General features: G+C 43.1%; 1 protein-coding gene across 2 annotated transcripts in view; it reads right to left on the reverse strand.

The window, feature by feature from the left end:
• CCT7 (chaperonin containing TCP1 subunit 7) overlaps positions 1-12,312 on the reverse strand; it is a 21,150-nt gene that overhangs the window by 2,731 nt on the left and 6,107 nt on the right. Inside the window, exons 2-10 of one of the 2 annotated variants that reach the window (XM_017876571.1) lie at positions 12,018-12,171; positions 11,278-11,384; positions 9,245-9,370; positions 8,355-8,407; positions 7,689-7,860; positions 2,816-2,980; positions 1,563-1,751; positions 840-937; positions 360-492 (exon numbers count right to left, since the gene is read on the reverse strand). In XM_017876571.1, the coding sequence (XP_017732060.1) occupies positions 360-492; positions 840-937; positions 1,563-1,751; positions 2,816-2,980; positions 7,689-7,860; positions 8,355-8,407; positions 9,245-9,370; positions 11,278-11,384; positions 12,018-12,171 (1,197 nt within the window). Of the gene's footprint in view, positions 1-359; positions 493-839; positions 938-1,562; positions 1,752-2,815; positions 2,981-7,688; positions 7,861-8,354; positions 8,408-9,244; positions 9,371-11,277; positions 11,385-12,017; positions 12,172-12,312 lie in introns of those variants that run through there. The other variant, XM_017876580.1, reaches the window with a different exon arrangement.

A 12,312-nucleotide genomic window follows, 5' to 3' on the forward strand; every position in this document is an offset into this window, starting at 1 on the left:
AGTAGCTGGGACTACAGGCGCCCGCCACCTCACCTGGCTAGTTTTTTTGTATTTTTAGTAGAGACGGGGTTTCACCGTGTTAGCCAGGAGGGTCTCGATCTCCTGACCTCGTGATCCACCCGCCTCGGCCTCCCAAAGGGCTGGGATTACAGGCTTGAGCCACCGCGCCCGGCCAGGATGACCTATTTTTGAGAAACTGAGGCTCAGTTTCTCTACCATTTGTGGGGCAAATCAGGGCTCACCACACCACCCAGGAAAGGGCAGGTTATATAGAGAAGGAATCACCACACAAATCCAAGGTCTGAACAGCTAGGGAGATGAGAGTAGGCTGTGCAGGCAGGAGGCCATCAGCCCCGTACCTTGATGGCCCTCCTGACGATCATGATGGCATCATGCAGGGACCGCTCTGTCTCCTCCATAAACTGCTCGGCACCGCCACGGAGGATGAAGGTGCATGTCTTGGCCTTGGGACAGCCAGTAAAAAAATTGTACCTATGCCCAGGATTAAATAGTACACACATGAACTCTTGTCTGCCACCGTCCTACTGTATTGCCCTCACTGCCAGCCCTCCCAACACGCAGCAGCTGCTCTTACATTCTTCACTCAGGTTACCCAATCCCAACCTTATAGACACTTTCTTGGAAAGGTCTACAGCTGTACCACCAGGGCATAAAAGATTGTGGAGTCAAGGCTTTAGATCTTCCTGTAGTGCTTTATATTATCTGAGCTCTTTATGGCTCAAAGGTGAGACTCTGTAAAACCTGTATACCACAGCCGAAAGATGGCAGAAGACCAGACCCAGGCGGGTTTGTGAGCTCGGCCTGGGCCCACGGCTCACCTCTCGCCTCCAATCTGGGTCTCTTCAAACACCTGGCATCGACCCAGCACATCTGCTGACAGAGCATTCACACTGGTCTGGATTGAGCCTCCACACGCCTAGGGAGCAAGGAAGGCAAGATCTAGCAGTGAAGGTTCCCGAGGCCAGGTAGCTTCCTGCCACCTCGTCCCAAAGCCAATCCCCAAGCCTCTGCATTACCCACCCTTTCCCTTGACTTCCAGGTGACCCTTCCCCCTCCCTGAAAGAGCAAAAAAACCAAAATAGAACTAAAACACATCAAGGGCAAACAGGAGAAGTTAAAAGGAGATAAGGACCCATTCGATTCAGCTTATACTCCCTCACCTCAACTAGGGTGGCACTGGGTCCAGCAATTGAACTCAGGAGTACTTTAAACCTAAAAGTATCGTTTGTGGGATGCTCATGAAAGGGAAGAAATCTGGCTAGAAGAATCCATATTTGAGTTTGTCCAGCTAATCATAGCATTACTGCTAGGTTCTCTCACAAACTAGATTTCTGGACTTGTTTTGGTTAGACTAAAGTAGTTTGTGCCACTGGGCACACACACATGGAAATGGAGTGCTTCCTGGAAAAAAAGAGAGTAAAAAAAAAAACAGGGCTCAATTCACATGCCAACCTGACAGTACACTATCTGTTATACCAGGGGTCAGTAAAAACCCTTCAGGGCCACAAAGGCCAAGAAGCAGCCTGTGAAAATCTGGTTACCATCATTGTCCTCTTCAGATCTTCCTCAGGTACTCGGCCAGCACAGAACATGTCCCTGTCAGCAAAGTACTGGGTGGCCACATCCCCAATGGGGAGTTTGGACAAGACAACTTTGGCTCCAGAATGATGGATCTTCTCTAACTTGTCATAGAGAATGTTCCATTCAGCATCAACAATTGCCTGATAATCCTGGAGAGACCCAGAAAAGGATGAGAATGCTTTGGGGTGAAGGTTGACATATATGGTAAGGTAAAATATACCCATCCGCCCCCACCAAATAAAACATGCTGATTTATCTGGGAATTAACAGAGATAAACAGAATAGCCACTCCTCAGTCCAAGCAAACAAGGACCCCATAAGATGACTTACGAATCACCTGAAACTCCCCAACACAAAAACAGAAAGTAACCCCAAGGCTGAGAACCAAAGCTGGTGCTGTCAAGATGTGAGAAATAATTTAACCTGGCTGAGGTCTAGCCTCTTCTGAGGCGCTGGATTCATGGGAGTTCCCAATAAGACCCCTTTGGCTGGGCACAGTGGCTCATGCCTGTAATCACAGCACTTTGGGAGGACAAGGCAGGTGGATCACCTGAGGTTAGGAGTTCAAGACCAGCCTGGCCAACATGGTGAAACCCTGTCTCTACTAAAAATACAAAAAAAATTAGCTGGGCGTGGTGGCACATACCTGTAATCCCAGCTACTCAGGAGGCTGAGACAGGGGAATTGCTTGAACCCAGCAGGCAGAGGTTGCAATGAGCCAAGATTGCACCACTGCACTCCAGCCTGGGCGACAGAGTGAGATTCCATCTTGAAGGAAAAAAAAAAGGCCCCTTCCCTAAGAACTGCTCAAAGGTGGGTGACACGGCTACCTCCAGAGGTAGCCTGGGTAACATCAACAATGACAGCATACCTTTCTCTGCAGCACTAGGTCTAGTCTAGAAGTGGAGGAACTCACACCTGCACCAACAAGAGGAACCAAAATACTGGGCAGGCTATGTAGCTGGAAAGGCCCTGCCAACCCCTTCCCCAGGACCAGAGCATATTTCAACAGGTCTGCCCTATCCAAATTTCCTCAGATCAAGGTCACTCAGGGAGAATACAGAGTATGGAAAGAAGGGGGCCTAGTACTTAGATATCAATATTCGGGGGCGGGCAGGAAGAGAAAGGGGCCCACAACAGCCATGAAGACCCAGGGCTCTGGCTCAGAAAGCTGCCCATTTCTATGCCCCCACCAACTGGTGAACCCACCTACCTCAACTGTGTGGACTCTTATCTCAGCATTGTCTTTCTCAGCTTTCAACTCGAGCTCGACATTCAAAAGGGCAATCTTAGGATTGTGATACTTTTTGGGTTGCATTTCAAACCCAGCATAAGAGAAAGTCTTCTTGAATGCAACACCAGCTACCAGCTGAGAATCCTGTTTTAAAAAAACAAACAATTTAACGTTTTGGTACTAGCATGAAATAAAATCAAGTTAGTTGTTTGCTGGTTAGTGCTTATCCATTCCTGTGAACCTGAGCTAATGATGTCTTTATTTCACTGTTGTAACACAGCCTTTCTGTTATCATAAAATCGGAGACAAATCTTTTTTTTTTTTTTTTTAAATAACACAACATATTATTTCAGTTATCCCTTTAGCATTAAGGAAAATCATCTGGTTAGCAGAGGCAAAGCATGGTAAAGGCCTACTGGGCTGTCCTCTAAGACTGACCTCTGCAGCACTGGCCAATGGAGAATGCTGTACAAACTTCCATAAAGCATGCCAGAAGAGAAGCCAGGTGTTTACAAAGAAGGCAAAAGTCGTGCAATGCTACTCCCTTCTATACCCCAACTCCCAAATCTCAAGTCTCCTCCTGCACACCTCCATGTACCCGTAACTTGCACTGCACCCTCCACCTGCATACCCCCAATAGCATGGATACTACAGCCTTGACGCTTCCTCCCTCCAGAAGATGAAGCCAAAATGTCATAAGAATCAGAAATCCCCCGTGTAATTTCTAAGCTATCACTGCAGGTCCTCAGACCTCAATCCCTCAACTTAGGATCTTCTACCACTTGTTCCACAACAGAGCTTCTCTGTAGGTTGGATTTAACAGCAGGGCATAATAGAAAGCACACTGCACTCAGGGCTGACTCAGCACTACCATGAGACTTAGGTTTCAACGTCAGATCTTTTCCTTACTAAATGACCAAGTCATTTCCAACACCATAAAAAAGGGTATTCAGTTCAATAATCTTTAGGTTCTCTGCCAGTGCTCATCTACAATTCTAATCTATAATACTGTAACCCATGGGTGAAGAGTATCTGTCCCCAATTCCTACATCATTCAAATCCACAGCTTCCTAAAGGGAGTGATGCCTGAGCTGAATGATGGATAAGCAGATATTAGTTAAACAGAAAAAAGGAAAAAACGAGTGCTCCTAAGAGGTGGGAGGCAGTGTTGTGGAATCAGGGAATGAAAAGCCATTTGAGGCCATACTGACCAAGGTTATTTATAGATGTCAATGCCCATCCCATCAAGCTCCAACTGACTTTCTTCACAGAAATTTGGAAAAACCTGCTTAACAGTCAAATATGACACCAAAAGAGCCGCATCCAAGCACCTAAGTCAACAAGACAAAGCTGGAGGCGTCACGCTACTGACTTCAAACTATACTACAAGTCCGGCTACAGTAACCAAAACAGCATGTATGGTACCAAAACAGGGAATAGACAATGGAACAAACAGAGTCCTCAGAAATAATACCACACATCTACAGCCATCTGATCTTTGGACAAACCTGGAGAGAAACAAGAATGGGGAAAGGATTCCCCTATTTAATAAATGGTGCTGGGAAAATTTGGCTAGCCTAAGTAGAAAGCTGAAACCTGGCGATCCTTTCCTTAGCCACCTTATATGAAGATTAATTCAAGATGGATTAGAGATTAAATGTTAGACCTAATACCATAAAACCTAGAAGAAAATCTAGGTAGTACCATTCAGGCCATAAGCATGGAGCAAGGCTTCATGTCTAAAACCAAAACATGCAAGCAAAGCCAAAATTGACAAATTGGGATCTAATTAAACTAAAGAGCTTCTGCACAGCAAAAGAAACTACATCCAAGTGAAACAGGCAACCACAGAATGGGAGAAAATTTTTGAAACCTACTCATCTGACAAAGGCTATATCCAAGAATCTACACAAGAACTCGAACAAATATACACTAGGAAAAAACCAACCCATCAAAAAGGTGGGGAAAGGATATGAACAGACATTCCAAAAGAAGACATTCATACGCACAACGACACATGAAAAAAGCTCAATCATCACTCGCCATCAACGAAATGCAATCAAAACACAATGAATACCATCTCACACAGTAGAATGGCATCATTAAGAAGTCAGGAAACAACAGGCTGTGGGAGAGGATGTGGCAGACATAGGAACACTTATTACACTGTTGGTGGGAATGTAAACTAGTTCAAGCGCATTACCTGAAATAACAGTAGTGGCAATTCCTCAAGGACAGAATTAACTGTACCATAGACCCAGCATCCACTACGGGTATCTACCAAAGGATATCACAGTTATCTCACTACAAGACACATGCACACGTATGTGTATTGCAAGCACGTATTCACAATAGCACAAAAAAGAATGGCTCACCCAAATGTCCATCTGGGACAGACTGATTCCAGAATGTGGCACTATACACCTGGGCTGCAGCCATTAAAAAAGGATGAGTTTGCGTCCTTTGTAGGGACATGGACGGCAGCTGAAACCATCCATCCTTAGCAAACTATCACAAAACAGAAAACCACACCACATGTCTCTCCCTCATAGGTGGGCAACTGAACAATGAGATTACTGGCTCGGGAAGCGGGAAACATTTCACACCCACTGGGGCCTATCCATGGGGAGGGGGGAGCGAGGGAGGATTTGCAGATGGGGGAGTTATACATGATATAATGATAATTGATGGTGCTAAGACAGTTGATGGGTGCAGCACACAACATGGCATAAGTAACATATGACAACTGCACGTTATGCACAGGTACCCAGAATTAAGTATAAATAAATAAAATAAATAAATAAAAGAAAAAAAAATCTGTCATTGTGCAGACCTGTCATATTTGTAAATTTCTTCATGAAAACCCCAAATAATAAATCAGATGGAATCCAAAAAAAAAAAAAAAGAAAAGCCATTTGAAGTTGCTAGAATTTAAAGAACCAGCCAGTAAGGAAGAGAGAGGAGAAGCAGGCAGGGGCCAGTTTAGAAGGGTCTTACAGGCTCTGTTAATGCCTGGCTTTGTATAGGGAATGCAGACGTCAGAAGGCTTTACACAGAGGAATAAAGTAGGAGACTTCACCTTGCAAACAGTAAGTAAGTACAATGGATTTAGGGGATCCAAGACTGGAAGAGGGGTGGCAATGGTCCCAGGAAAGAGTAAAAGAGAGACTCAAGATATAATTAGGAAATCACGAGGAAAATTGAACAATGGTAATTGACAGGTTGGAGTCAGAAGGGTTTTCAAGGATGATCCCAGATTTCTAGTTTAAATAAACGGTGGTGACACCAACTATGACAGGAAATACAGAAAATGCTATCACAGGACTGGAGGACAAGATAAAGCGTTTAATAGCAGTTAGATACAAGAGCATGAAGCTCAGAGGAGAGGTGAGGACTAAAGATATGGATCAGGAAATTCTCAGTTAACCCTGGTAACAAGTAAATAATCACTACCACTATTTATTGAATTCTGGGTCAGGTTTGTATGTATTTAACGAATGTAGGACAGTCTGGGAAAAACACAAGTGTGGCTTAGAGTCCCTGGCTTTCTTGCCAGGTAAGATTATTAGTACTAATTTCTAGTTTAGTGGATGCCAATCTAATCTCAAGCATTTATGTAAGTAGGAAGGCCCAAAAGAAGATGAAAAATTGCTACTAAAGCAGTGAGTAAAGACAAAGTCAGCAAGCCACGATGAAGACAGGGAAATGGCTCAGATGACTTCCAGGTTCCTCACGGCTTTATTATACGCAGAGAATCTCAGCCCACTGGTCTGACATGTGCCACAATAGGAGGGGAAATGGCAAAGTGGGAATGCAATTTGGGAGGGTAAAATTTAAAGAGAAGGGCCAGGCTATCTTTCAAGCTGGTCCTCCTCTACCCAAATCGCTTCAGTTGAGGTCACTGACGACGAGAAATAAGTACAGGAGGCCAGAGACTGCAAAGGCCAAAAGTAGCATGGAGATACCAAGGATGTTTCCAGACAGACACTGCTGTGTTAAAAAGGAGTTCTGCTGTCCAAGACAGTAGCCACTAGCTACGTGTTGCCATTTAAATTGAAATAAAATTAAGATTCAGTTCCTCAGTTACATTAGTTGCATTTCAGGTGCTCAGCAGCCAAGTGTGGATAGGGCTATCATATTGGACAGTGCAGATATGTAACAGTCCCACCACCCTACAGAAAGCTCTACTGGAGGATGCTGAGTTAAGAGCTACACATGCTAATATGGATCAGTTTCTAGAGTATGCTGTTAAATGGACAAAAGCAAGCTACAGAACACTATATAAGCAATCTTTTGTCTTTAAAAAACAGTATTTACATACAAGCTCATATATGCACAAAGTAACTCTGCAAGGATACACACAAACTAATAGTGGCGGTATATGGGGCAGGGGTAGTGCATGAAACAATTCTAACTTTAGGCCCCTTCACAGTTTGAAATATGTATCACCTATTCAAGATAATTGAATGAAAGAAGGGCGAGCTTAACGGTATCACTTAGGAGTAAACCACTGAACTGAAAAATCCCTCTCAGATGCATTAATTGGGAGGTCACTGATAATTTATTTGAGATAGTCCTACAACCCCCCAACCACCCACTGACACAGAGAACCTGAGATTCTGAAAATCATCCAGTCCAATTTTTCTGCTGACAAATAATATCCACAGAGGTTACCAAGTTTATCTAGTCACAGCCTCTAATGGCAGTATGGGAAGTACAATGTAAGTCTGACTTCCTGCCTAACATGCATTCTCTTTACTCCTGTAATGAGTACCCTTCTGCCATAGGAAGCTGTCTGAAGAGTCAATATGAAAGCAAGAGCTGTCTTAGAGGAAGGCCACAGCAGGCTTACCTCAAGGGCTCCACCCTGTACCTTCTTGATTCCAATCATTTTAAGCTGCAGCAAATCATCGAGCATCATCACTGCATCCACCACCATCTTAGCAAAGAAAGCTTTCTGCTGGGAGATCAGCTTGGAGCTCAGAGCGGTCATGGCACACTTTTCCAGCAGCTTCCTCTGCTCCCTGGGACACAAGGGCAGAATCTGCATCAGGTCTTGAAAACCAAATCCCTCTCATCTGATTCTATTACCACGTGGAGGTAGTTCCCTTCCAGTCTCTAAACTCAGCCCTCTCCAACTTCACCTTCTGTATCTTTAGGGCAGATTATCAGTGACAGACGGTGACTGCAGTCAAAGATCTCATATGTGGCAGCTTTTAAACTACAGTTGACAGCTTCTTTTGTGCTCTGTGGCCTGGGACACAGCCAAGGGTCTGGCATGAGCCAAACAGCCCCAGGCACACAGAGAGACTGCAGCATGCTTCTGTATCCAATTTGGCCACAGGAAGTCAGTCAAGGTTCTGACAAAGGCCTGCCGAGGTGACTCGCACCTGTAATCCCACCACTTTGGGAGGCGGAGTTGGGAGATCACTTGAGCCCAACAGTTCCAGACCAGCCTGGGCAATATAGCAAGGCTACGTCTCTTAAAAAAAAAAAAAAAGGTCCACTACAGACTTACACTTTATCTGCCTTCTTCACGGTCACAGCAATCTCTTTGATCTTGTTAACTGCCTGCCAAGAACAGAAGTTGAATGAGTTTCTCATGCTAAAGACAACTGCTGAAATGGACCCCAATCTCTCACTAGTCCCGAGTCTGTTTACTCCCAAATCCTAAGCATTTCTACTTTACAGCTAAAACAACACTTCTAGGTCTTGTAACTGCTCAGAAAAACGTAAAACTCTATAGTTCAGAAAATTCCAAAAGTCAGAAATGCAGAGTGAGTATACAGTTCTGAAGAATCAGGGTGCTTCCAAGATTTTGTTCTGGGTCTGTAGGTAACACACTAAAACAAATGAGTGGAAACAGCTGTGACACGAGATTAAGCCAAACCTCCTGGTTTACTAAAAACACCTATGAAAACTTCTACCACTTTATATATTAGTTATATATAAAATATGCATACAAATATATAAACTATCTTTTCCAAAGTACTCCTCATATATTATTTCATTTTAATGTCACTACTCAAATTAGAGATAGCAAAGAGAGAAAGTAAGGCCTAGAAAGATTAAATGACTTGCCCCAGATCACAAATGAAGGTTAGAGGGCAAATAGCTAGGTCTCAATATACATCATGAGGTACTTGATAAAAACTAGTCCTTACTAAAAGACTATGTCTACATCATAGTCTACCAGGCTGACCCTAACCTGAGGCTTAAAAAGATAAAGTAATACACCTCATCAAATGGCTACAGAATAGTAGAACTGAGATTACTAGGGAGATGTCAGAAAATGCCCAAAGTACCCTGTTCCCCAGTCCCTCCACACTCCTGGAAAGAAATTCCCCTTCCTAAGAGAAATGTGAAGGTGCCCAGACCCAAGGCAAGGTTAATCAGTACTGCCCATACCAGCTGGGTGGCTGTGCGGAAAGCTCGAATGATGATCTGGGGGTGTAAACCTTCCTCCACATAGGGTTTCACCTGCTTCAGAAACTCTGCAGCCAGCAAGGTCACTGAGGTGGTGCCATCACCCACCTGGAAGATGACAGGAAATACACGTTTTCTGATATTCAGGGAATAAAGCCCTGAAACTCCATTTTTAGGCATACTACCCATTTAAACTGAGTATTCTTTAAATGGATGTCAAGCTTTTTTCTGGAAGCACAGGTTTTTGCAACAAGTAGAAAGAAGGTAATGGTAGTTAGATATCCATCATGTCAAATAGTCCTGGGCTACAAAATTAATTCCCCAGACAGTCCCATTCTCTAAAGAGGGCTGATGTGGACAATCAGATGTTCTCAGGGTATAAAATTACACACATGAATTAAGTGAGAACTTATGTTACGTACAAGGCATTGTGATAAGACAGTCATTGTCACGCGTATTATAATACAGTACTTACAAAAATCATGGTACCAAGAAGCATGAGACAAACATTGTTTAAGAAGCAAAAGGTGGTTGGGCACAGTGGCTCACATCTGTAATCCCAGCACTTTGGGAGGCCGAGGCAGGCGGATCACCTGAGGTCAGGAGTTCAAGACCAACCTGGCCAACATGGTGAAACCCCGTCTCTACTAAAAATACAAAAATTACCTGGGCGTGGTGGCAGGTGCCTGTAATCCCAGCTACTCGGGAGGCTGAGGCAGGAGAATTGCTTGAATCAAGGAGGCAGAGGTTGCCGTGAGCCGAGATCACACCACTGCAATCCAGCCTGGGCAACAAGAATGAAACCCCCTCTCAAAAGAAAAAAAACAAAACAAAACTGGGAATAAGCAGATTACTAGTCTGCTAATCTTTTTTAGATGGTGCTTTTCTGTGATGGGATCTAAACCCTACTTAATGAGGGTGAAAAAAAGAGCTTTCAGGAATATCGGATCAACTTAAAACTGGAAGAGATTAATTTCGGTAGAGATGGGGTCGTGCTGTATTGCCCAGGCTGATCTCAAACTCCTGGATTGAAGCAATCCTCCCACCTTGGCCTCCTAAAGTGATGAGCTACAAGCATGAGCCACCATACTCAGCCCAGAAATTTATTTTCAACTTCATGTATGTTCACTGTGTAAGGTAAGAAATTCTCACAGGGCAAAAAAAAAAAAAAAGGTTACTACAGAAAAGGTTTAAGTGGCCAGATTTCTGGACCAAAAGGCATTATTCCCTCATTGAAGACAAAAACAAATCAAATCCAGACTCTTCTCACTTTAATTTTAAATATGCTATACCTATTTTATAGGCTAGTGGGTCCTAATAAACCTTTTAATATAATTTCAGGACATACCTGTAGTATATATATTTTGCAGTACTCTAAAATACAAAACCTATCTGTCAACACATTTATTAATACTCCAGTGTTAGAATTTATTTTTAAAAGACAGACTGGCTGATGCCATGAATTATACACTTAAAAATGGTTATAAGAATAAATTTTATGTCTATTTTATCATCAGTTCAAAAAAAAAAAGGCCTGGTGTAGTGGGAAATGCCAGTAGTTCCAACGACTAAGGAAGCTGAGGTGAGAGGAGGCTTCAGCCCAGGAGTTGAAGGCCAACCCAGGCAACATAGTAAGACCCTATCTCCTAAAAAAAAGGTGGGGGGGGGCAGATTGGAAGCCTTAGTTTACAGCCCCATTTTATAAGTGATGAGAGGTGGAATTATTTAACCTAGCAACTCAAACAAATGACAGCACACAACCTGTTAAGGTCTCAGGCAGTAGACTGATATCTAAAGACTGTTGTCATTCACCAATGTATTAACAGATATGAAAAGCTACATGTAATGAAATACTATGAATTTTAAAATGCTAATAATTCTAAATACTTTTATAAGCATGTATTACTTGTACAATTATAATTATATAAAATCTTTAAAAAATTTAATAGAGGAAAACTAAGGAGCAAGCAAGCATGTGTTTCAACCTCCATTTAAACACACAACTATTCTCCTACCTCAGCATCTTGGGATTTGGCAATGTCTACCAAAGTCTTTGCTGCAGGATGGACAACATCAAGAAGTTTCAGAATTGTGGCCCCATCATTAGAAATTGTTGCTTTGCCTTAAAAGAAACAAACAAAAATTTAAAGCCCCTTTCTTAAATGCTGTCTTCAAGTTGGACCTAGAGACCATGTACACTTTACTGGGATGGGGCAGAAGGGATCACGACAGGGCTGAAGGGAAAGGATACCTATCTGATCTTTCTATACAGAATTCGCTCTGTACACAAAGGGTCTAAAATCACAAGCTTTTGAAGACCACAGACTCCCAATTTTCCTTGAAGAGTAATTAATACATGTCAACTGGATACAAAAAAGATTTTTTAAATAAAAGTAACCACTCAGATATTCTTACCACAGTCGATACCCTCACACATCAATATACCAAGATATAAACAGGAATTTTCTTGTCTTGATAACAATGGAAGTGACCACAGGAAACTCCAGATGGTTCTATTTCATGTTTCTAGGCCATGTCTCCCTATGAGGCAACAGGCTTTTGAACCTAGGTTCTCTCATATATTCCCACACGGGCTCAGCAGTCAGGACAATTAAGAATTGGAACTGCTTCAGAGTGAGTCATCTTTCAATGATCTTAAAAACAGTGGGATTTCTGAGACCAACGTATGCTAGTCCCAAACACCCCCCAGGAGCCTCCTCTCTGCACATAGGCCTGAGGAACTCTGTAGACTTACCTCTGCCATCCACAATAAGCTTGTCCATGCCACGGGGACCCAGGGTGGTTCTTACAGCTTCAGCAATCACCTGGCAGGCACTGATGTTACTCACAAGCTGGGGGATGCCTTGGGAGCTATCAGTCCCCTCTTTCAATAGGATAACTGGTGTGGGCTAGAAAAGAAAAATTAACTGCTTTTAATAATCATCTATTATAATGAGACTGGCAGGGGAAAGGGGAAAATGCTCCCATCTCTCCCTTAACAGAATTATCTAGAGGTCTTTTTTTTTTTTTTTTTTTTTTGAGGCGGAGTC

The sequence above is a fragment of the Rhinopithecus bieti genome, unplaced genomic scaffold (assembly GCF_001698545.2).
Source record: "Rhinopithecus bieti isolate Rb0 unplaced genomic scaffold, ASM169854v2 scaffold_1058, whole genome shotgun sequence".
Taxonomy (NCBI): domain Eukaryota; kingdom Metazoa; phylum Chordata; class Mammalia; order Primates; family Cercopithecidae; genus Rhinopithecus; species Rhinopithecus bieti.